This window comes from Eumetopias jubatus, unplaced genomic scaffold (genome assembly GCF_037043125.1).
Source record: "Eumetopias jubatus isolate StellerSeaLion01/CBP00866 unplaced genomic scaffold, mEumJub1_p1.0 scaffold_12, whole genome shotgun sequence".
NCBI classification, from domain to species: Eukaryota; Metazoa; Chordata; class Mammalia; order Carnivora; family Otariidae; genus Eumetopias; species Eumetopias jubatus.
In genome coordinates, this window is record NW_028274818.1 from 47,762,445 (window position 1) to 47,788,250 (window position 25,806).

Sequence of the window (25,806 nt, forward strand, 5' to 3'; positions counted from 1 at the left end):
ACATAAAAATAAAAGTGCAGAGGCCTGGTGGCCAGACTTCATGATTCATACATATTGTCCTGCTGTTTTTAGGATGCTCATAATATATTTGAGAAATACAGAGCAAATATATTTTGTTCCAGGATTAGTGCTTTCTGCCACAGCAACATAAAAGAAAAAAATAGAGATTTATATTTTTGGCTAAATTATATGAAAATACCTGTTTTCTATAACTCTTACAGAGATTTTATCAATCTTTCAATTCTAAGCTTGGGATTTTCTTCTGAAGAGATAAATTAAGTTGACTGAAATTAATTTTAAAATCAACCTACATTTTGCGTATAGGTATTCCACCAAATGCTATAGAGGGATCATTAACCAGAATTTCACTTTCTAAAAACGAAAGCACTTCCTCAGGAGAATCTGTCAATAACATTTATTAGACATTTACCTTCTGAATCCTGGTTGTGCCAGTATTTTTTTGCTGAGCACCCAATCCCTCTTGTTTTTGAATTTCTACTTTCATTCCATTCACAAGGCCTGAAGGCTGCCATGAATCATCCCATATATCTTTGGGTCCAGAAAAGCACCAATCCTATAGAGAAAAAATTATAAGCACAAACTAAGACATAGTGCCACATGATCCAGACAGAGAATAATATGGGCAAGGTAAAGGCAAGGAGGCAAAGTTGATTAAACAAGAAAAGGTGTTTATTAAGTTTCCATATCTGTGTGAATTTGCCCCCTTGTTTTATCGGTCCATATCCAATATCTTGAATTCCTTGGAACACACAGATGTCATAAAAACAAATACAACTCTGGTTTATAGTATTTTCTTCAATACTGTTTTCATGGCCAGATGATTTTTCATGATCATCTGGTGTTTAAATGGCATAAATAATAAGGAGCAATTTAACTGTAGATATTTCTTCTAATAACCAGTGGGAAGTAAATTACATTTTAAACATATAGTTAGGCCCAATATTAGCTAATATTCTCATTGCAGAGACCCAGAGATAATATTATAAAGCTAATGCAATAAAAATAAAATTAGTGAAAACAGCTTATTTATAGATCCCAAGGCCTAAGATTCCAATGATAAAAATCATAATGCTTAAAAGGTTAGACGGGACAATAAGTCCATGATTTATTCTTTCCTGTTTCAACTTGTCCTCCTCCCTATCACTACCATTTTTGGGGAAAAAAATGAATTCTTCTGAATTATCATGTGATAAATCATTTTGAATTCCAAAGTGTATAGATTTCTTGAGGTAATTTACATTTCATTTTTCAGTAATGATTTGCTGTCTTCCCAGGGATCTAACCTTCTGTGGCATTTCTTTACATGATGGGTACGGTTTCTTTCCACCAAGACTTGAGGTAAGTAAGTGGGAAGCAGCATCGCCCCCTTTTCCCATTTTAGCCTGCAGAGGTAACCAGTTCTCATCCCAAACATCATCACCAATAGTCACTGATTCCAGGCATGGCATTCCAGTGGGGATCTCATCCTAAAATGTATCAGAAGACAAAGAAAACCTTTAATTTATAGTTGCTATGGGAGTACATTTTAAAATTTAGGTTTACAATTTTTTTCCTGACTCCAGGGAAAGACAGCAGTTTGAATACATAACTGACTACCCTCTCTCTCCTGAAACGTCACCAAAATATTCAGATTTAGATACAAACTCATTGTTACAGAGAACAGAAGACAACACCACCTACATTCTGGATAGAGAAAAGAAGAAAGTGACAACTTACTAAGCAGTCGTGAGAAAGGAGAATCCTGAGCTTGTAGCAGGAAAAACTGAGAAGCAACTCAAATTTATACCAGATACTGCAAATGCTCAGAAATTGCTACTACAAGGTTTTTGGAAGTGAGACTGTAAAGTGGGAACAAAGACAAAAGCACTGGTAGAAGGTCTGTGTAAGAAGCAGATACCCAACCCTATTCCTCCATATACAAAGGAAGCTACACCTCATTTTCCTGCTGGAAAACCAGAGGGTCTTCTGGAGGGTAAAAGTGAAGGTGGGCAAGCATAAAAACAGGGAAATTCAGCAAAAGTTTTTATACCAAATATCAAAATCCCTAGGTCTGTTTTCAATAGCAGGACAGAATTAAAAGTAAAGAATTCATGAACTTGAAGAGAGATCCATACAAATTATCCAATCTGAACAACAGAGAGAAAAAAAATGGGAAAACAAAAGCAAAAACAGAGACTTGGGGACCTACAGGACAATACCAAAAGGTTTAGCACTTGCTTCATGGGAGTCCCAGAAGGAGAAAAGAAAGAGTGCAGTGCAGAAAAAGTATTTGAAGCAGTGTCTGAAAATGTCACAAATTTGATGTAAGACATAAACCTACAGATTCAAAAAGCTTGGCAAACCTCAAACAGAAATCCATGTCTAAGTAGATTATAATCTACCTCCATAGACAAAGGAAAATGACATGTTATTATAGAGGAACAATTACAATACTGCAGATTTTTCCTCAGAAATTATGAAAGCCAGAAGAAAGTGCAATGAAATTTTTAAGGCCTGAAAGAAAAGAACTGGTAACCCAGAATCCTACATCCAGCAAAAATATCTTTCAAGAATGAAGATAAAATAAATACACTTCCAATGAAGAAAACTAAAAAAATTAATTGTCAGCAGATATACTCTAAAGGAATTGCTAAAGGAAGATCTTTGGATAGAGAGAAGAGGATACCAGAAGGAAAGTTGGAATATAGAGTAATAAAGAGTAACAGAAATGATCACTATCTGGAGAAGTATAATGGACGATTCTTGTCCTGAATTGTTTGAAGGTGCAAAGGAAAAACTATAACATTGTAAGTTCTCAACATATATACTTGTCATATATAAACATAGCATAAAGGAGGTGGGAAGGAGTAAAACACCTAAATGGTGGTAAGATATATACATACCACTTGAAGTGGTGAATACAGATTACATCTACTGTGAAAAGTCAAGATGTATATTGTAATTCCTGGGGTAACCAGTCAAAACACTATATAGGTAGATATAATAAAAATATAATAAGTAAACTAAAATGGACTACTAGAGAACACTAAATAATACTAAAGGAAGGAAAAGAAAAGCAAAGGAATGAAAAGCAGAGGTAACAAATAAAAACAATGAAATGGTAGACCTATAATCAAAACAATCAATAATGATATTAAATGTAAAATGTCTAAACATACTAACTAAAATTCAGATCATCAGAATGGATTTAAAAAATGACTAAACTATACGCTGTCTCAAGAAACTTACCTCAAATATAATGGTAGGTAGGTTAGGTTAGAAGTAAAAGGATAGAAAAAGATATATCAACAATTAAAAATAAAGCTGGAGTGGCTATACTGCTACCGGACAATGTAGACATCAGTGCAAAGAAAGTAACTATGGATAAAGACATTTCATCATGATAAAAGGGTCAGTTCATCAAGAAAACACACCAACCCTAAATATATGGCATCTGACAATAAAGCTCCAAAATATGCAAGGAAAAAAACTGACAAGAAAGGAGAAACAGACATAATCCAAGATTATAGTTGATGACTTCAACATTCTTTTCAGTAATCAATAAACGAGTAGACAGCAAGGATACAGAAGAACTGAATGATACCACCAATCAACTGGATCTAATTAACCTTTATAGAACACTCCATTCAACAAAAGCAGAACACAGTCTCTTGAAAGGCACATGAGACATTCACCAAGACAGACCATATCCTATGTCAACGTACCTTAACAAATTTAAAAAACTGAAATCATACAAAATATGTTCTCAGACAATAGAATTAAACTGTAAATAAGAGAAACATAACAGGAAAATGTCCACTTAGAAACATACTTTCAAATAATCCATACTTATATGACCCATTGTTATATGACCCATATAATAATAATTAGGGTCATATAATTATGAGTCAAACATGACAGCTCAAAAATAATCAGAATATATTTGAACCAAATGAAAATACAATGTATTCAAACTTGTGAAATGTAGCTGAAGTGGTACTAAGAGGGTTAGAGCATGAAATGCTTATATTAGGAAAAAAAAGGGTTTCAAATCAATAATCTAGGTTTCCATCTTAAGAAAGTAGAGGGGTGCCTGGGTGGCTCAGGCAGTTAAGCATCTGCCTTTGGCTCAGGACATGATCTCAGGGTCCTGGAATCAAGCCCCACTTCGGGCTCTCTGCTCAGTGGGGAGACTGCTTCTCCCATTGCCTGCTGCTCCCCCTGCTTGTGCTCTCTCTCTCTCTCCGTCAAATAAATAAAATCCTTAAAAACTTATTAAAAAAAGGAACTAGAAAGCAAAAACATAAGAGCAATGAAAAACAATGAACACTGAACAACAACAATGAACTTGAAAACAGAAAAACAGATATAAAATCAAGGACACCAAAAGATGACTGTTTAGAAAAAATTCAGTAAAACTGATAAAACCTCTAGTAAGATGGACAAAAAGGAAAAGACACAAATTGACATTAGGAATGAGAGAGGGGATCATCACTGCAGGATAATAAAGGAATACTATGAACAACTCTCTGTAGACACTGCAGACACACAAAATTGACAACAGAAATTAAATGAGCCAATTCCTCAAAAATCACAAAATACTAAATCTAACCCAGAATGAAACAGTCACCTTTAATACTCTTATCTACTAAAACAATTGATTTATAGTCTAAATTCTTCTGAAAAAGAAATCTCCAGGCCAGTTTCACTGAAGTAATCTAAGAAACAGTTAAAGAATTAACCTCCACCCACCCACAAAAAGAAACTGATTTTTACATAATCTTTCCAGAAAATAGGAGGGAACACTTCTTTCCAGCCCCTTTTATGCAGACAGTATCACCTTGATACTACAACCATATAAGACAGTAACAAAACAAACAAAAAAACCTATAGACTAATATCTCTCAAGAACTGAGGATGCAAAACCCTCAATAAAATATTACCAAACAGAATATAACAACATATAAAAGAATTACACACCATGACCAGTGGTGTTATTCTAGGTATGCAAAGCTGGTTTAACATCTGAAATTCAATCAGTGTAATCCACTACATGAACAATCTAAAGAAGACAAATTATATGATTATAACAATCAATGAAAAAGCATTTGATAAAATTCTGCATCCACTTGTGAGAAAAACTCTTAGAAAAATAGGAATAGAGGGGAATCTTCTCACCTTGATTAAAAAAAAAAAAAACTAAAATTATAAGTAATGCTTTTCTCCCCAAGATCAGGAATAATGCAAATTTGTCTTTCACCATTCCTATCCAATACAGTGCTAGAAGCTTTAGCCAATGCAATAAGGCAAGAAATGGAAATAAAAGGCATGCAGATCAGAAAGAAAGAAACAAAACTGTCCCGTGCTGAGGACATGACCGTCTATTTAAAAAATCCCAAGGAGTCTACAAAAAATCTGAGTAGGCAAGGTCACAGTACACAGGATTGTACAGAAAAATCAAATGCATTTCTATATACCAGCAATGAGCATGCAGAACTGAAATTAAAAATACAACACCATTTATAATCATTCCAAATAGTATGAAACAATTAGGTACATACTTAAAACACATACAGGACCTATATACTGAAAATTACAAAATGCTGATGTAAGGAATCAAAGAAGACCTAATTAAATGTAGAAACATGTTTGTATAGTGTAAGACTCAACACAGTAAAGATGTCAATTCTCCTGCATTGATCCAACAAGTTTAATGTACTTCCTATCAAAATCCCAACAAGGTATTTTGCAGAAATACACAACTTATTCTAAAATTTATATGGAAAGGCACAAACCCTAAAATAGATAAAACAGTCTTTCTTTTTATTTTTTTCTATTATGTTATGTTAATCACGATACATTACATCATTAGTTTTTGATGTAGTGTTCCATGACTGTTTGCGTATAACACCCACTGCTCCACGCAGACATGCCCTCTTTAATACCCATCACCAGGCTAACCCATCCCCCCACCCCCCTCCCCTCTAGAACGCTCAGTTTGTTTCTCAGAGTCCATAGTCTCTCATGGTTCATCTCCCCCTCCGATTTCCTCCCCTTCATCCTTCCCCTCCTGCTTTTTTTTTTTAACATAATGTATTATTTGTTTCAGAGATACAGGTCTGTGATTCAACAGTCTTACACAATTCACAGCACTCACCATAGCACATACCCTCTTCGATGTCTATCACCCACCACCCCAACCCTCCCACCCCCCCCACCACTCCAGCAACCCTCAGTTTGTTTCCTGAGATTAAGAATTCCTCATATCAGTGAGGGCATGTGATACATGTCTTTCTCTGATTGACTTATTTCCTTCAGCATGATACCCTCCAGTTCCATCCACGTCGTTCCAAATGTCAAGATTTCATTCCTATTGATGGCTGCATAATATTCCAGTGTGTGTGTGTGTGTGTGTGTGTGTGTATAAATATATATATATACACACCACTTATTCTTTATCCATTCATCTGTCTTGGACATCTAGGCTCTTCCCATAGTTTGGCTATTGTGGACATTGTTGTTGTAAACACTGGGGTGCATGTAACCCTTTGGATCCCTACATTTGTATCTTTGGGGTAAATACCCAGGAGTGCAATTGCTGGGTCGTAGGGTAGCTCTATTTTCAACTTTTTGAGGAACCCCCATACTGTTTTCCAGAGTGGCTGCACCAGCTTGCATTCCTACCAACAGTGTAGGAGGGCTCCCCTTTCTCCACATCCCCACCAACATCTGTCGTTTCCTGACTTGTTAATTTTAGGTATTCTGACTAGTGTGAGGTGGTATCTCATTGAAGTTTTGATTTGGATTTCCCTGATGCTGAGCGATGTTGAGCACTTTTTCATGTGTCTGTTGGCCATTTGGATGTCTTCTTTGGAGAAATGTCTGTTCATGTCTTCTGCCCATATCTTGACTGGATCATTTGTTCTTTGGGTGTTGAGTTTAATAAGTTCTTTATAGATTTTAGTTACTAGCCCTTTATCTGATATGGCATTTACAAATATCTTCTCCCATTCTGTCGGTTGTCTTTTGGTTTTGTTGACTGTTTCCTTTGCTGTGCAAAAGCTTTTTATCTTGATGAAATCCCAATAGTTCATTTTTGGCCCTTGCTTCCCTTCTCTTTGGCAATGTTTCTACGAAGAAGTTGCTGTGGCTGAGGTCGAAAAGGTTGCTGCCTGTGTTCTCCTCTAGGATTTTGATGGACTCCTGTCTCACACTTAGGTCTTTTGTCCATTTTCAGTCTATTTTTTGTGTGTGGTATAAGGAAATGGTCCAGTTTCATTCTTCTGCATGTGGCTGTCCAAAAATAAAACTAATTCTACATGATCTTTTCCAGAAAATAAAAAAGAACACTTCCAGACCTATTTCATGAAACCAGCATTACTCTGGTACTAAAACTGTCAAAGATTGTTCAGGAAAACTATAGACTAATATCCTTCATGAAAACAGATATAAAAATCTTCACCAAATATTAGCAAATGGAATCCAGCAATACAGAAAAATAATAATACACCATGACCAAATGTGATTTATACCAAGAATGCAGGTCTTCTTCAATATTTGATCAATTACTGTCATATACCATATTAAAAGAATAAAGAAGAAAACAACATGATCATACCAATACATACAGAAAAATGATTTAACAAAATTTACACCCATATATGCATGATAAAACCATTCAGCAGGACAAGACATCCTCTCTCACAACTCTTGTTCAACGTCATATTTGAAATCCTAGCCATTGTAATTATTAATAAGGCAGGAAGTAAAAGATAAAGACATACAGATTGGAGAGGAAGAAATAAAACTGTCAAAATTCACAGAGAGCATTATCATCTATGTAGAAAAAAATTTTTTTTTAAAGATTGTATTTATTTGACAGAGAGAGACGCAAGGAGAGAGGGAACACAAGCAGGGGGAAAGGGAGAGGGAGAAGAAGGCTTCCCGCCGAGCAGGGAGCCCAATGCGGGGCTGAGCCAAAGGCAGACACTTAATGACAAAGCCTCCTGTATGTAGAAAATCTTGACGGAATCTACAGACTACCTCCTAGCACTAGTAAGTGAATTTAGCTAGTTCACAGGATTAAGGTCAAAATACAAAACTCAACTTGCATATACCACCAATGAAAATATGGAAACAAAAAGTTATCACTTACGATTGCTCCCAAAATAAGTGAAATATTTAGGTATAAAGCTAACAAAACAATCCTGTATACTGAAAATTATAACACCCTAACAAAAGTATAAAAGAAAACCTAAATAGATAAATATGCTGTGTTCACAGATTAAAGATGTTAGTTGTCCCCAAATTTATCTATAGATTTAAAGTAATTCCAATCAAAATCTCAGACACAAACTGATTCTAAAATTTACATGCAAAGGAAAAAGGAACTTCAATATTAAAAACAAGTTTGGGTAGGAGAGTCCAAGATGGCAGAGAAGTAGACCTTAGTTTTTTGTCTGGTCCCTGGAATTCAGCTAGATGGCTATCAAATCATTCTGAACACCTGTGAACTCAACAGGACATCTAAGAAAATAGCTGCAACTCTACAAATAGAAAAGCGACCACTTTCTGCAAGAATGACAAGATGGAAAAACTCACCTCAAAAAAGAGAATAACAGACAGTACTGATTGCCAGAGACCCAATCAGTATGGATGAAGTAAGAAGTCAGAACTAGAGTTCAAAACAACAATTATAAATATACTAGCTGGGCTTGGGAAAAAAAGGATAGAAGACACTAGAGAATCCCCTTCTGGAGAAATAAAAGAACTAAAATCTAATCAAGTTGAAATAAAAAAGGCTAGTAATGAGATGCAATCAAAAAATGGAGGCTTTAACTGCTAGGATAAATGAGGAAGAAGAGAGAATTAGTGATATAGAAGACAAAATGATGGAGAATAAAGCAGCTGAGAAAAAGAGAAACAACTACTAAATCACAAGGGGAGAATTCGAGAGATAAGTGATACCATAAAGCGAAACAATATCAAAATAACTGGGATCCCAGAAGAGGAAAGGGGGGAGCAGAAGGTATACTGGAGCAAATTATAGCTGAGAACTTCCCTAATGTGGGGAAGGAAACAGGCATCCAAGTTCAGGAGGCACAAAGAACTCCCCTCAAAATCAATAAAAATAGGTCAATACCCCAACATGTAATAGTGAAACTTGCAAATCTCAGAGACAGAGAAAATCCTGAAAGCAGCTCAGGACAAAAGTTCCATAACCTACAAGGGTAGAAACATTAGACTGGCAGCAGACCTATCCACAAAGACCTGGCAAGCCAGAAAGGACGGGCATGATATATTCAGGGTGCTAAATGAGAAAAATATGCAGCCAAAAATACTTTATCCCCCTGTAGGATGTCATTCAAAATAGAAGGAGAGATAAAAGGCTTCCAAGACAAACAGAAACAAAAAGAATTTGTGATCACTAAACCAGCCCTGCAATAAATATTAAGGGGGATCCTTTAAGCGAAGAGAAAGCCAAAAAGTAACATAGACCATAAAGGAACAAAGACAATATACAAAAAAGGTGACTTAACAGGTAATACAATGGCACTAAATTCATATCTTCCAATAGTTACTCTGAATGTAAATGGACAAAATGCCCCAATCAAAAGACCTGGGGGATCACATTGGATAAAAACAGAAGACCCATCCATATGCTATCTGCAAGAGACTCATTTTAGACACAAAGACACCTCCAGATTGAAAGTGCGGGGGCGGAAAACCATTTATCATGCTAATGGATAGCAAAAGAAAGCTGGAGTGGCCATCCTTATATCAGACAAACTAGATTTAAAACCAAAGACTGAAATAAGAGATGAGGAAGGACACTATATCATAATCAAAGGGTCTATCCAACTAGAAGATCTAACAATTGTAAATATATATGCACCTAACATGAGAGCAGCCAATTATATAAGCCAATTACTAATTAAAGAAACACATCGATAATAATACAATAATAGTAGGGGACTTTAACACCCCACTCACTGAAATGGACAGATCATCTAAGCAGAAGATCAACAAGGAAACAATGACTTTTGAATGACACACTGGACCAGATGGACTTCACAGGTATATTCAGAGAATTCTATCCTAAAGCAACAGAATACACATTCTTCTCAAGTGCACATGGAACAGTCTACAGAATGGAAAACATACTGGGTCACAAATCAGGTCTCAACCGGTACCAAAAGAGTGAAATTATTCCCTGCATGTTTTCAGACCACAATGCTTTGAAACTGGAACTCAATCACAAGAGGAAAGTTGGAAAGAACTCAAATACATGGAGGCTAAAGAGCATCCTACTAAAGAATGAATGGGTCAACCAGGAAATTAATGAATTAAAAAATTCACGGAAACAAATGAAAATGAAAACACAACTGTTCAAAACCTTTCGGATGCAGCAAAGGCGGTCCTAAGAGGGAAGTACATAGCAATACAAGCCTTTCTCAAGAAACAAGAAAGGTCTCCTCAAATATACAACCTAACCTTACACCTAAAGTAGCTGGAGAAAGAAGAGCAAATAAAGCTTAAACCCAGCAGGAGAAGAGAATTAATAAAGATTAGAGCAGAAATCAATGAAATATAAACCAAAAGAACAGAACAGATCAATGAAACTAGGAGCTGGTTCTGTGAAAGAATTAATAAGATCAATAAACCCCTGGCCAGACTTATCAAAAAAATGACCCAAATTAATAAAATCATGAATGAAAGAGGAGAGATCACAACCAACACCAAAGAAATACAATTACAAGAACATATTATGAGCAACTATATGCCAACAAATTAGGCAATCTGAAAGAAATGGATGCATTCCTAGAAACATATAAACTACCAAAACAGAACCAGGAAGAAACAGAAAACCTGAACAGACCCATAATCAGCAAGGAAATTGAAGCAGTAACCAAAAATCTACCAACAAGAAGAGTCCAGGGCCAGATGGCTTCCCAGGGCAATTCTAACAAACATTTAAAGAAGAGTTAATGCCTATTCTTCTGAAATTATTCAAAAAAATAGAAATGGAAGGAAAACTTCCAAACTCATTCTACGAGGCCAGTATGACCTTGATTCCAAAACCAGACAAAGACCCCACTAAAAAGGAGAATTACAGAACAATATCCCTGATGAACCTGGATGTAAAAATTCTCACCAAGATACTAGGCAGTAGGATCCAACAGTACGTTAAAAGGATTATTCACCACGACCAAGTGGGATTTATTCCTGGGCTGCAAGGTGGTTCAAAATCCACATATCAATCAATGTGATACACCACATTAACAAAAGGTTAAGAATCAAAGGATAAGAATCATATCATCCTGTCAATATATGCAGAAAAAGCACTTGACAAAATACAGCATCCTTTCCTGATTAAAAAAAAACCTTCCAGAATGTAGGGATAGAAGGAACATACCTCAACATCATAAAGGCCATATACAAAACACCCACAGCTAATATCATCCTCAATGGGGAAAAAATGAGAGCTTTTCCCCTAAGGTCAGGAACATGACAGGGATGTTCACTCTTACCACTGTTGTTCAACATAGTACTGAAGTCCTAGCCTCAGCAATCAGACAACAAAAAGAAATAAAAGACATCCAAATTGGCAAGGAAGAAGTCAAACTTTCACTCTTCACAGATGACATGATACTCTATTTAAAAAAATCGAAAGACTCCACCAAAAAAATGCTAGAACTAATACATGAATTCAGCAAATTCACAGGATAGAAAATCAACATACAGAAATCTGTTGCATTTCCATACACCAATAATGAAGCAGCAGAAAGAAAAATCAAGGAATTGATCCCATTTACAATTGCACCAAATACTATAAGATACCTAGGAATAAAACTAACCAGAGAGGTAAAAGATCTGTACTCTGAACACTACAGAACACTTATGAAAGAAACTGAAGATGACACAAAAAAAATGGAAAAACATTCCATGCTCATGGATTGGAAGAACAAATACTGTTAAAATGTCTATGCTACCCAAAGCAATCTGCACATTCAATGCAATCCTTGTCAAAATAACACCAGTATTTTTTCACAGAGCTATAACAAAGAATTCTAAAATTTGTATGGAACCAGAAAAGACCCCAAAAAGTCAAAGGAATGTTGAAAAAGAAAAGCAAAGCTGGAGGCATCACAATTCCAGACTTCAAACTGGATTATAAAGCTGTAATCAACAAGACAGTATGGTACTGGCATAAAAACAGACACATAGATCAATGGAACAGAATAAAGAACCCAGAAATGGACCCTCAAGTCTATGGTCAACTAATCTTCAACAAAGCAGAAAAGAATATCCAAGGGAAAAAAAGAGTCTCTTCAAACAAATGGTGTTTGGAAAACTGATTTTAAGAGGTATCACAAAGCTACCATAATCAAGACAGTGTGATACTGAAAAAACAGGCAGATCAATGGAGCACAATACAGAGTCTAGAAATAGACACACACAAATGTAGACAATTGATTTTTGGCAAGTTTGCAAAGGCTATTCAATGGAGAAAGTACTGTCTTTTCAAAAATGATGCTAAAACAACTGAACATCTATATGCAACAAAATTAACACTGACCTAAACCTCACATCTTATACTAAAATTAACTCAAGATGTCTTGACACTGAAAACATTGTACATAAAAAAAAAAACCTGATAAACTGGAATTTCTCAAAATTAAAACTTGTGGTATGAAAAACACTATTAAGAGAATGTAAGACATTCTACAAGTAGGAGAATACATTTGGGTGAAAATCACATATCTGACAAAGCACTAGTATTCAGAATATTTAAAGCACTCTCAAAATCTACTAGCAAGAAAACAAACAACCCAACAAAAACATGGGCAAAAGACTTGGACATTTCTCAAAGAAGTATGTTTATAGATGGCAAGTAAGCATGCAAACAGATGTTCAACAACAGTCATTAGGGAAATGCAAATTAAAATCACACTGTGACACCACTACGTATCTATCTGAATGGCTAAAAATGAACATCATTGATAATACCTACTGCTGGCAAGGTAAGAAACAACTAGAACAGTTTGGCCTGCACTTACCACATTACTCCTGATTACCTTTATACAGAAATCTGTACATGAATATTTATAGAGGCTCTATTCATAATTACTCAAAACTGGAAACAACCCAAGTATCCTCCAATGGGTGAGAATGGATATATATATATTAAGGTACATCCATACAATAAACTACTACTCATCCATCAAAAGGAACAGACTATTGACATAGGCAACAATTTCGATGAATCCCAAAGGTATTATGCTGAATGAAAGAAGCTAGTCTCAAAAAATTATATACACATTCTATGACTATTTATAGGACACTCCAGAAAAGGTAAATCTACAGTGATAGAAAACAAATCAACAGTTGCTAAGAGTTGAGGACGTGGGGAGACTATGATTACAAAGGGGAAGCACCAGGGAGGTTTTTCAGGTGATGAAACCATCCTGCATCCTGATTACAATGATGGTTACACAAATTTATGAACAGTACACCAGAGGATCCTAGGGGAAGGGAGGGAAAAATGAAACAAGACAAAACCAGAGAGGGAGACAAACCGTAAGAGACTCTTAATCTCAGGAAACAAACTGAGGGTTGCTGGAGTGGAGAGGGGTGGGAGGGATGGGGTGGCTGGGTGATGGACACCGGGGAGGGTATGTGCTATGGTGAGCGCTGTGAACCGTGTAAGACTGATGAATCACAGACCTGTACCCCTGAAACAAATAATACATTATAAGTTAATAAAAAAAAACAATACACCAGAAGAGAGTCAATTTTACTCTATGTTAATTTAAAAAGAAAGAAATACTAACACTAGAGAAAACAAAAGTCATTCAGGAAGGAAAAAGTTGCCACAGCATACTACCTGTTGACAGCATTTATGGTAATAATGTAAATACTGAATGGTGATCTAATGGAAAGGGTGGTATAACGACATTAGTAAGATGCGGGACTGGGGACAAAAAGGGTACATGTATGTGTGGTGGGGCAAAGGGATGAAAGAGATGGAAATCTTCCTCTTTCCCAGAGGGACGTAAAACTGAAAACTCAGGAAATAACATACGCATGTTATATAGTGAAATACACAGAGGTAAATCCCAAAAGCAGCCCCTCAAAGAGATGAAAATGGTTGGCCTGTGAAATACAAAATGTAGAGGAAGGGATTATGGGGCACTCTAAGCTATATGTACATAAACATTAGGTTAAAATAAAAATAAAATACATCCTCCGAAAAAGCTGTCAATATTTTTCCTGTTGCGTTCTCCTGATATTGTATCTCAGTACTAGTTTCTAATCACCACATAATTCTTGAAGACTGCCCGAAGCAACAAGATAGGAACTAACACATCAAAGCCAGATAATGCCTTTCATTTTTTGTGATCAAGGCTATGTTGCTTCAACTTTGGCGTCAGTGACTGCTGAAGAGAAAACATAATTCATCTGTGAAAGATTCTCTGATGGCAGTAAAAGCAGAATTTAAAGAGCTATTTTATTTCCGTCCCCTTCACTTATGAATTAAGTATATGAATTACATTTTTAAAAAACTCTTTCCTTCTCCTACCTCATTTTCTTCCTTCAGATCCTTTAGCTCTGGGATGGACCACTTTGGATCTTCTTCACAGCGGTTATCTTGGGTTTTCAAAGAATTGAATTCAGAATCCTTTAATGGCTCCTTTAATTCAGATTTAAGGTGAGTGAAAGCCATTTCATCATTAACACCTTGCTAGTAGATATGAAAGAGAAATTATTTTATTTTCCATATTAATGCCGTTTCTAAAATCTGCAGGCCTATACATTCTGGGAGGAATTTTTCACTATGGTTCATATGGATGCTACATTATTTTCTAACTTTATCCATGACCCCACATCTTCCTATCCTGCTAAACTAGTTCAAGCCAACAAACATTTACTGAGCACACATTATGAAATGTGTACAGGGTAGCTCTGTGGATATAAAGATGAATGCAGGGGTCCCTGGATGGCTCAGTAGTTAAGCAGCTGCCTTCGGCTCAGGTCATGATCCCAGGGTCCTGGGATCGAGCCCCGCATAATGCTCCCTGCTCCGCAGGAAGCCTGCTTCTCCCTCTCCCACTTCCCCTGCTTGTGTTCCCTCTCTTGCTGTGTCTCTCTCTGTCAAATAAATAAAATCTTAAAAAAAAAAAAGATGAATGCAGTATGGTGCAGCTCTAAAGGAACTCAAAATATAGCAGGAAGACACACAATCAGATAATCACTGTACAACCTTCAGTGTAGAGCCATCACAGAGATATGACCAAAATATCGCTGGAGAGGAAGATGCCTTAAGAAGATGCCTTAAAAAGTTGCAATGAAGGAGGTAACACAAACTGCTGGATGGTTAAAAGAAGAGTAGGAATTACAGAGAACGGAGTATACAGAGGTAGGGAGTGGATGGGTAAGTGTGAATGTGTATGAAGCCCATGGGATACAGGCTGCGGTGGGATACAAGAATTTTAAGTCTTATCTCTTTTGCAGAAACAATGGCTTTATTTCATTTCTGAGACTGAACTATGATTATTTGAAGACATAACACAGTGATAGGATATTCTAAAAATTGTAAAGGGTGTATTCAAATCACTATTTAAGAATCAGAAAATATAATTGTTCCAATCAAGTAATAATGTTTAAGAAAAATTCAGGCTTCAGAAAGTGTTATGGGCCAAAGGAGCCTAATTAATTTTAACATAAACTAGAAATCTAACATTCTTATATTGTTTCAAACATGCAGCAGTAAACATTTATACCTACATTCTACTTCTCAGAACAGGTTAATCTCCCAGTGGTCAAACCGGCCTTCCCTTTTTATATAATAGTTAGCAAATATCTACTAAAAACGTAACATCATCTCTATAATTTTATTTTATAAGTCAGATATATAAAACATATTTAAGCAAAATAATATGTACTCAATGAAAATAAAAAGCCTTGCTGGGCCCAAAATCACTTTGGCTCTCAACCAAACACATCCTATATTCTTAGCCCTGTACCTGTTGCATGAGGATAGAAGACTCAGAGGACATGTTTATTTATTTGTTCAAAAACATTTAAGTCCTTACTTGGTGCTTCATTTTACTTCTATCTAAAGCAGGGGTACAAAAGTACCAACCTGGTAAAGTGATAGTAAAGATTAACTAGTACATAAGAGTGTTTAGAACAGTCCCTCCCATGTAGTGCAAGTTCAATAAATGTTGCTGTTATTTTTTTAAAATTTTTATTATTACCTCTGTTGGCTGGAATAATATGTAACAGTAACAGTAGGAATAGTAATATTGTTATTACTGTGAGTGGGAGTCACTGAAAGGCTTACAGAGAAAGTAAGAAATGAGAACACTGGAAGAATCTGAGGTAAGCAGAGCGAAGAAGAACAGCATTCGGGTTAGAGTAGGCGAAGGCAGGAAAGGAATTTAGTGTATGCGAGAGAAATCATGCAGGAGAAAGCGTGACTGTAGCAAAGATTTAAACCAGCAAATAATGAGAGACAAGGTACTGTTACGATGGTTGCATAAACTTTCCTAGGTTTGGAAAGCCTCAGTTTCCTCACCTATAAAATAAGGATAATTACGGCAACTGTATCACAGGCATTCTGTGAGGATTAAATAACATATTATGCTTATGGTGTTTTTCATAGTGTTTGGCATATAATAAGTACTCATTAAATGTTAACAATAATAAAAAGAATTATAATATTTACAAAAGCCTCTCACCAGGGTATATAATTCACTCTCCTTAGATTGTGGACTAATCTCTCGGTCTTCATTAAAATAGTGCTGCTGGGAAGGATAACCCAGTTCTGTCAGGACCACATCCTCTGGCCCTGCACTGGATTTAGTATATAAAGCTAAAGGGTTGAGTTCTCTGAAACCCTGGGATTAAAAAAAGAAGGAAGGGTTTAATTACTTAGAGAAAAAGTGAAAAAGCACTTCATAATTTTCAAATGTTGTAGAAGTGTATCATCTTCTAAAATTTAAAATTTTAGAAAATTTAAAACATTTTCCATATTGACAATTTTTCCTAGTCACAAAAATATCAACATCAATATTAATAGTGATGCAGACATCACCATCAATAGTTGCAAAACAAGAGTGTTGTCTTCTCTAAGAAGACCTCAAAGAACTGATTTGAGGTAAGACAGAATCTCAATTCAATTACTTAAAAGTATTCACACTCTCATCAGCCAAAGGTAGTTTTTTGTGGTCATTTGAAAATTAAGAGAATGCTCTGCATTAAGAAGGCAGGCATCTCATAAATGTCTCTAAGATTAAAGAATACATCAAATAACCTTCTCTATTAAATTATCTTACACCTTGAAGTGTTCAGAGTAAATAAAATATATTACAAAACACAACCAGACAGCTCCACCTTAGAAGGGACATTTTCTCGGCATACAATAGCATGGCCCTCCGTTCTCAAGACATGATGGAAATAGACATCTTCATTTGAGGATGTATCACACAGAAAAATGTTAAGGATTCCGTCTACATATTCATCCACTACCCCCACTAATGGCTTCAAACCACACAACTTCTGGAACTGCAAAATAGCTCTGGACGTCCAATGTTCCTGAAATATAATCAAAACATGAGATTCAGATGATAAATTCAAACATGAATTATAGTAACCACATACAAAAATAAACTCCTGATGAACTAGAGATTTTCATAGAAAAATAAAACCATAAAAGTAGGGTGCTTGGGTGGCTCAGCTGGTTAAGCGACTGCCTTCAGCTCAGGTCATGATCCCGGAGTCCCAGGATCGAGTCCCGCATTGGGCTCCCTGCTCAGTGGGGGCTTCTCCCTCTGACCCTACCCCCTCTTGTTCTCTCTCTCTCTCTCACTCTCTCTTACTAGAATTATACACTGTAGGATATTTATGATTTGGGGATAAGTAAAGTCAGAATAAAGGAAAAATTATGAAAAATGTGATTATGGAAAAAACTTTATTATTTATGTGGTGAAAAACTTTCATTTTCAGAAATGATTAAGTTAAATTATTGGACTAATCCTTCTACAGAAACCACTAAAATTCTGGATTAAAATATTTTTTAGGTATGTCCAAAAGCATCAAAGAACTGTCAAGAGAGTAACAAATTATCAGGAGAGAATTAAAGGGAAAGTGGGAAATATTTTGCCTAAAAAGGAAAAGAGGGGCACCAGGACGGCTCAGTCGGTTAAGCATCTGCCTTTGGCACAGGTCATGATCCCAGGGTCCTGGGATCAAGCCCCTCGGGCTTCCTGCTCAGCAGGGAGCCTGCTTCTCCCTCTGCCCCTCCCCCTGCTTGTGCTCTCTCTCTCTCTAATAAATAAAATCTTAAAAAAAAAAAAAAGGAAAAGAAATAAGCTAGCCTTCACGTGGATTTGCAGTTAATTTTCATGTCACCAGAGAGTACACAAATCCTCAAGTTGTTGATTTAAATTAACGTGGTTCCAGACTGGGAGTATTCCTAGGTACCTGGCAGAAGCGAATGCAAATCTCTCTAGAGGTAGGCAATCTTAGCCCATATTATTCAAACATTCTTACAAATAATTTTTCAAAGACAATGAATAGTATAGACAAAGATAAAAGGCATACAAAGAAACAACTAATCACAAGTAAGAACAAGGAGAAACAACATAAAACAAACCTTCAAAAACTTTCTAGACAATTATAAAGCAACTAAACTTACTACACTTAAAAACAAAAAAAGATTAATTTGAAAGCTTCTGCAGAGATCAGCAATCTACAAAAATTCATCTAGCAAAATTACAGAACAAAGAGAATTTTTAGAGAGTAAAAATACAATAACCAAAACTTAAAACCTAAAAGATTGATTCAGTAGCAGGTTAGACAGAATTAGAGAGTAAATCAGTAAAGTGGAAGATACCCAGAATGCAATATGGAAAGAGAGAAATATGTAAAATACAGAAAAATACAGTTTTAAAAATATGGAAGATAAACTGAGAAATATTAACATACTTTTAATTGTGGTCCCAGAAAAAGAGATGCAGAAATAGAGACAGAGGGAATATAAATATGAATAATGGGGGGAAAACAATAATAATTGAAGAGATAATGGCCGGGAATTTGCTGGATTTAATATAAAGTAACAAAGTACAGATAAAGGGAATTCAATGAACCACAAAGTACGATAAATAAGAATAAATCCACACATAAAACATACTAAAACTGAAGACACAAGCCACAAACAGGAAATGCTAGAAACAGCTACAGACAAAAAGGACACTGCCTTCAAAGGAACATCCATCAGGCTGACAGCTGACTTCTCCAATAAGATAAGGGAGACCAGAAGCCAGTATAATAATATCTTCAGTGCACTAAACATATCACGTGCCAACCTAAAATTCTAGTGAATGTATCTTCCAAAAAATAAAGGCAAAATTATGTGTCCAGGTAAACATGAGTTTGGCTATCAGCAAACCCTCACAAAATGAAATCTTAAAGGATACGTTCAAATAAAAGGAAAATGTTCTCAAGGGGTTTGAGTGGCCAGAATGAAGAGCTAAGAAATTGAGAAATACATGACTAAATCTAGATGAACATTATTTTATGTGGTCCATTTCTTGAGGGGTTTAAAACAATAACAATAATTATACAACAAAAATAGATCAGAAGAGGAGGTTAAAGAAGAAAGTGTTCTAATGTGTTTGCATTGTTATTTACAAGTGTTGTATTTCCTAGAATCCCTAAAATAATATAGTGTGTTAGTGGAATGATTAAAAAACTTCAAAAGAACGCATGCAAGGTGACAAAAAGAAAGAGTAAATAAACCAGTGATGTTTCACTAGGGCCACTGGGTTCTCCTAATGCCTGCAGAGTTTAGGAGTCATCTAAGGTTTTGGGCAGATGGCAAGTCACTGATTTTGAAACACCCATTCTGTGGTTCCCTCCCTTCAAGTATTTCTCCCTTAACTCCCAGCTGTTCTGCCAGTCCCAAACAACATCCTCTAACTCTTCAAGCCAGCAAGGCTATATAGACTGGGGAGTGACCCCAGGATAGAAGCTGAAAATTTCCTGATCTTACCACCCTGTGGCTTGACTCTCAAGGGTAGATTTCTGCTTTTCTGCCTGCTTTGGATTTTGCCTATGGGAGTATTAGTCCCACCATGCTACTCTACTGTTACTCTGCCATTACCAAATGTGTTAACTATTTTTGAAACCAGAAAAAAAGATAAAAAGTTGAGATTCATTCATTCAGTTGAAGACCTTTATTAAGCACCTACAATGACGCAACCATTGATCTAGGCACTAGAGATATAGTGGTGAACAATGCCCCTCATCTCAGAAGCTTACACTGTGTGTGTGAACAAATAATTATAATACCAGATAACAGTGTTATAAAGATAAATTGCAATGAATGACTGAAGTGGAAGTGTGTACTTTAAATTGGCTGGTCAAGGAAGTCCTTCTTGGGAAATAACATTTGGGCTTAAATCTGAATGACAAAAAGGAGCCAACCATGAGAATGCTTTGAACAAGCTACTCCAAGGAAGAGAGTGGGCAAAAGCCCTAAGGTCAGAAGCATTTCAGGAAGGAAATAAGAAAACAAAAAGAGACACAAAAATGGAAGCCATCTAGCTAATATGAGAATAATGAACACTGGCTCCAAGTGAGTCACAAATTTAGCCCTGACCTTCCTCATGGAAGAAAAAAACCAAGACTAAAATGCACCCTAAAAATCCCAAATACTGACCTGCACAAAGACTATAACTGCATACATTATTTATATACTCAAAAATCAGAACAGATTGAATGTCTGACGATAAAGGGATAGTTAATCAATCTATGATATACATTTACCTAACAGATTACTATGAATCTATTAAAATTGAAAACTATGGTAACATAATAATTTATCCTGTAATAACGCTGAGTTAAGAATATAAAATAATACTACTATTCTATGTAATCCTGAAAACCCTACAAAAACTGACCCCCAACATCCAGTAAACTGAAACACACATCAAAGTTCCAAATTGAATGTGTTTGAAAAGTAGAATAATAGTAATGTTTTTTCTTTTTCTTCTGTACTGTGTTTTTCAGATAAATTTCTTGACAGGAATAATCCATGTAATATGTAAGCAACCAGTACGTTAAGACAAATGTAATATAATAAGTGTGTACGGCATATATAATTAAGAGTTCTGGGGCACCTGAGTGGTTCAGTGGGTTAATCATCTGCCTTTGGCTCAGGTCATGATCCCAGGGTCCTGGGATCGAGTCCCACTTCGGGCTCCAGGCTCAGCAGGGAGCCTACTTCTTCCTCTCCCTCTGCCTGCCACTCTCCCTGTGCTTGTTCTCTCTCTCTCAAATAAATCTTAAAAAAAAAAAAAAAAAAAGAGTTCTGAGGGAAAAACACCAAGTTAGGTGCACGATATTCATAACTACATAAACAAATGTCTCTATATGGATGAAAATGCCTCCTGCATGCAAGCTGGTGCAGCCACTCTGGAAAACCATATGGAGGCTCCTCAAAAAGTTGAAAATAGAGCTACCGTATGACCCAGCAATCACACCACTGGGTATTTACCCCAAAGATACAAATGGAGTGATCCGAAGGGGCACCTGCACCCCAATGTTTATAGCAGCAATGTCCACAATAGCCAAACTATGGAAAGAGCCAAGATGTCCATCAACAGATGAATGGATAAAGAAGATGTGGTGTACACACACACACACACACACACACACACACACACACACACACACACACACAATGGAATATTATGCAGCCATCAAAAAACATAAAATCTTGCCATTTGCAATGACATGGATGGAACTAGAGGGTATTATGCTAAGCAAAGTAAGTCAATCAGAGAAAGACAAGTATCATATGATCTCACTGATATGAGGAATTGAGAAACAAGACAGAGGATCCTAGGGGAAAGGAGGGAAAAATGAAACAAGACAAAACCAGAGAGGAAGACAAACCATAAGAGACTCTTAATCTCAGGAAACAAACTGAGGGTTGCTGGAGTGGGGGTGGGGTGGGAGGGATGGGGTGGCTGGGTGATGGACACTGGGGAGGGTATGTGCTATGGTGAGTGCTGTGAGTTGTATAAGACTGATGAATCACAGACCTGTCCCCCTGAAACAAATAATACAGTATATGTTAATAAAAAAAAAAAAATGCCTCTTGCTTCATCCCACTTCAGTCATCTCACACAACTATGTTACTAGAGAATTCTTCAAAAACATATAACAGTATGGTGGTTCCCTAGGTACATCCTTTAGTTGCTCCCCAGCATCTAAAGGACAATGTCTGGACTCCTGAACACGGATACAGATCCCCATTCAGGGTCCTGTCTGTTTCTCTCATATCACTTCCATCCACCAACTCCAGCTCATCTGCTGCCATGTAAGCAAACTGAGCCACTTATCATTTCTCAAATTTTAGATGTTTTATGTTACCCTCCCTTTGGCTGGAACAGCTTTCTTTTTTTTGTCTAGTTACAGTCCTAATCTTCCTTCGAAGTTCCACTCCAACGCCACCTTGGCCACAGGGTCATCCCTGACTACCCTCAACAGAGTAGCGCACTCCTCCTTCTGCACCTCCTAGCACACACCATAAATAGCTCTACAGCAAATACAACACAGCACACTGATTTCTGTCTCCACGTCTATCTTCCAGACTATCTACAGTGATTTCTCATTGTAGGGCTCATTCCATGTTTTATTTTTGTATCCTGAGATCCTAGAACTGTTCTAAGTATCAAACGTTTGCTGATTAAATGGGGAATAAACATACCTCTACTGGTCTCACCCAAGCCAAAGAACAAGGGATAGCCTGAGCTGGAAGCTTTGTGTAGCAGCACCTGCAAGAGATAATCAAATACACAAATATTTAATCATATCTTTAAATGCATTTTATGGAATCTCTAATCCATTCTTGATTTGAGCTATTCACACCACTTCGGAGTATTTTATTCATAGATTTTTAAGTTAATGTCTTACACTTTAAAGCAATCTAAGAAGTAAAATCTTTAGACATAATAATCTTTGAAAACCATGCAATTAAAATAGAGGTAGGAACAAACTAACCTTCATGCTATATAAATGCAACTCTTAGCATGACCCAAAAAATCATTTTCTTAATTAAGAGACTGGAATTTAGTCTCATGGTCCATTCAGATTCATAATCATGTGAAAGAAGACATAAGAGATTATAATCTCCCTGTGAAACTAAGGAACCGTATGCCAAGTCCATTTGCACTAAGAACAAAGAGGGAAGGATGGAGCGAGGAAGGCAAGAGAAAAGGAAGAGTGATCCTAACTCCATGTGGCTTCAACACAGGATTCAAAACTTAAGAATAATTTAGTAAGATTTGTTAACTCACTTGAGAAACCTCAGGGAGGACTTCTGAACAGTTCCAATATTTCCAAAGTCTGGGTAGAATACTTCAACTTCCTGCTTCCCAAGGACTTGATGGATAATGACCCGATACCACCACTTATCCTCAGAAATCCTTACACAACAGAGATGTCCTGGTTGGATGAAATACTCCGGCATGGCGTACCGATCAGAAACCAGCTGATTAGAATAGCAGCGCCTACAGAATTCCATAATACAGGGAATCACATAGGGGAAGAAAATACCAAGATCATTTTTACTAACGTATCAAGAGCAAGAAAGTCTTGGCAAAAAGGAAAAGAATCCCCACTTTTTCTGATTTGTTAATGCTTATTACTATTATTTTCCTCTTTCTTATCCAAATCCCTTCTCTTCATCGACAAACTTCTTCAAATAGAAAGTCACACATTCATTTAAGCTCATACTCTCTGAACAAAATGTAATCCAACTTTATTCCTCAGCATTTCCTAAAATGGGCATTTTTAAGCCATTGGTGGTCCGTTAATTCTCTGCAGCATGACCCTGACCCTGTCCTCTTTCAGTCTCTACCCTAGCTTCCAAGACACTATTTGCTCCCAATTCTTCCCTGTCAATAATTATTCCTATCCTGGCCCTGTAATTGCCTTAAATGTCTGGGTTCTCTGGGTTCCTCTTTTTGGGAAGTATAAAATAATAAAAGCTCAGGCTTTGGAGCCAATGACATGAGCTCAAATTCTGACTCCATCATTTACTAGCCATGTATCTTTGTCTTTCTATGCTTCAGTTTACTTGTTGCGCATGAAGAGGATAATAAAACCTTAGTTCAAATATGTGAATGTTTGGCACAGAGCCCAAATACAGTAGGTACTCCTTATCTATTAATATTCTTGCTGTACACAGCATCATCTCATCCACTTTCATGTCTTACACCACTACGGATAAACTGGTGATTCTCCATTGGGATCTTTAGACGCTGAATTGCTTCTGAACTTTGAAACTTTACTTCCAGCTGTACAGAAAAGATGCTAGTTTTCCCCCAATTCTCACTCTCCTCTCTTCTTCCCCTAGTAAGAGAATCCCAAATTTTCCTGAGTATATAGCCATTCAGATTTCCCAGGCTCCCTTGCATCTGGATGTGAATACTAAGCTCTGGGAAATAAGATGTGAGAAAAAGTAGAGTGTGCATGATTAGGATAGTAAATTTTATGTGTATTCTACCACAATTAAAAAAAAAAAGTCAAGTATGGGGGGGTAGGGGGACGGGTTAGCCTGGTGATGGGTATTAAAGAGGACACATACTGCATGAAGCACTGGGTTATACGCAAACAATGAATCATGGAACACTACATCAAAAACTAATGATGTAATATATGGTGATTAACATAATAAAATTTTTAAAAATGAAAAAAAATCAAAAAAGAAAAGAAATAAATAAGAGTACATGTCTCTGGGGGAAAAAAAAAGTCAAGTATAGAAATTCCAGCTCTTGTCTTTCAAGAAAATGGCATGCCTCCAACCTCCTACCTTCTTCTCTTTCTCCTTCCCACTGGCTGGAATGAGGAGCTTGCTGGGTGTGGTGGCGAGCTACCTCCTGGACTATGCAGATGGGGGCAACACACTGTCTGCAACAGCAAGACAGGAAACACTTGCGTCCCTAACACCATGGAGCTACCCTATTGGTCTGTAGTGTTTATATATGGGCTACTACGGGAAGAAGAAATCAACTTTTATCTTCTTTATGCTACTATGGCTAAGTTATGTCTTTGTAACAGTGGCTAAACCTAATCCTAACTAATATTGTCCACTCAACATTATCAATTCCCTATACCTCATGGTCACCTTAGAGGCACCAGGTGCAAACTTCTAACCCCAGCTCAAACCTACCCAATCTCTAAAGTCAACACAGGTTTCCTAGTCTCCCTTTCTCCCTTATCTTTCTCAAACCCATGCTTGTCACCAAGACCTGACAACTGTACTTTCCCAAATTCTCTCCAATTTCTCTCTCCCTTTCCACTCTCACACTCCTACCAAGACTAGCATAGTAATGGATGCTCTCCTGTTCACTCCACCCACCTTCTGCATTGCAACCAGAGTTATCCTGAAATACAAACCTGTTGATGCCCCTACTTTCTAAAAACCTTCAGAGGCTCCTCGTTGTCTACAGAAGAAGTCAGAATTTCTTCCCATGGTGTTCATACTCCAGCTCTTCCCTAATTCCAGTTTCACATTCAGTCACTGTCCACCCAACCTCACGCAGTGGTAACCTCACTGCCCTATTTGTTGCTCCCAGAGCACAGCGCTACTCCTGTTGTTAATGCTACTACTGCCCTCAGTGCCGAGGACTGGACCTGCACATACACACTCACACCTTGACTGGCAAATTCTTACTTGTTTTTTAAGCCGAGCTCAAGTACCCGCTTTGTGAAGCTCTCTTCCACCTT

General features: G+C 36.8%; 1 protein-coding gene across 6 annotated transcripts in view; it reads right to left on the minus strand.

The window, feature by feature from the left end:
• TDRD5 (tudor domain containing 5) overlaps nt 1-25,806 on the minus strand; it is an 89,624-nt gene that overhangs the window by 10,845 nt on the left and 52,973 nt on the right. For 3 of the 6 annotated variants that reach the window (XM_028121584.2, XM_088016801.1, XM_088016800.1), the window contains exons 9-15: nt 23,373-23,585; nt 22,784-22,850; nt 17,401-17,601; nt 16,746-16,904; nt 14,585-14,746; nt 1,305-1,487; nt 431-574 (exon numbers count right to left, since the gene is read on the minus strand). In XM_028121584.2, the coding sequence (XP_027977385.2) occupies nt 431-574; nt 1,305-1,487; nt 14,585-14,746; nt 16,746-16,904; nt 17,401-17,601; nt 22,784-22,850; nt 23,373-23,585 (1,129 nt within the window). The remainder of the gene's footprint in view (nt 1-430; nt 575-1,304; nt 1,488-14,584; nt 14,747-16,745; nt 16,905-17,400; nt 17,602-22,783; nt 22,851-23,372; nt 23,586-25,806) is intronic. The other 3 variants (XM_028121587.2, XM_028121586.2, XM_028121585.2) reach the window with 1 other exon arrangement.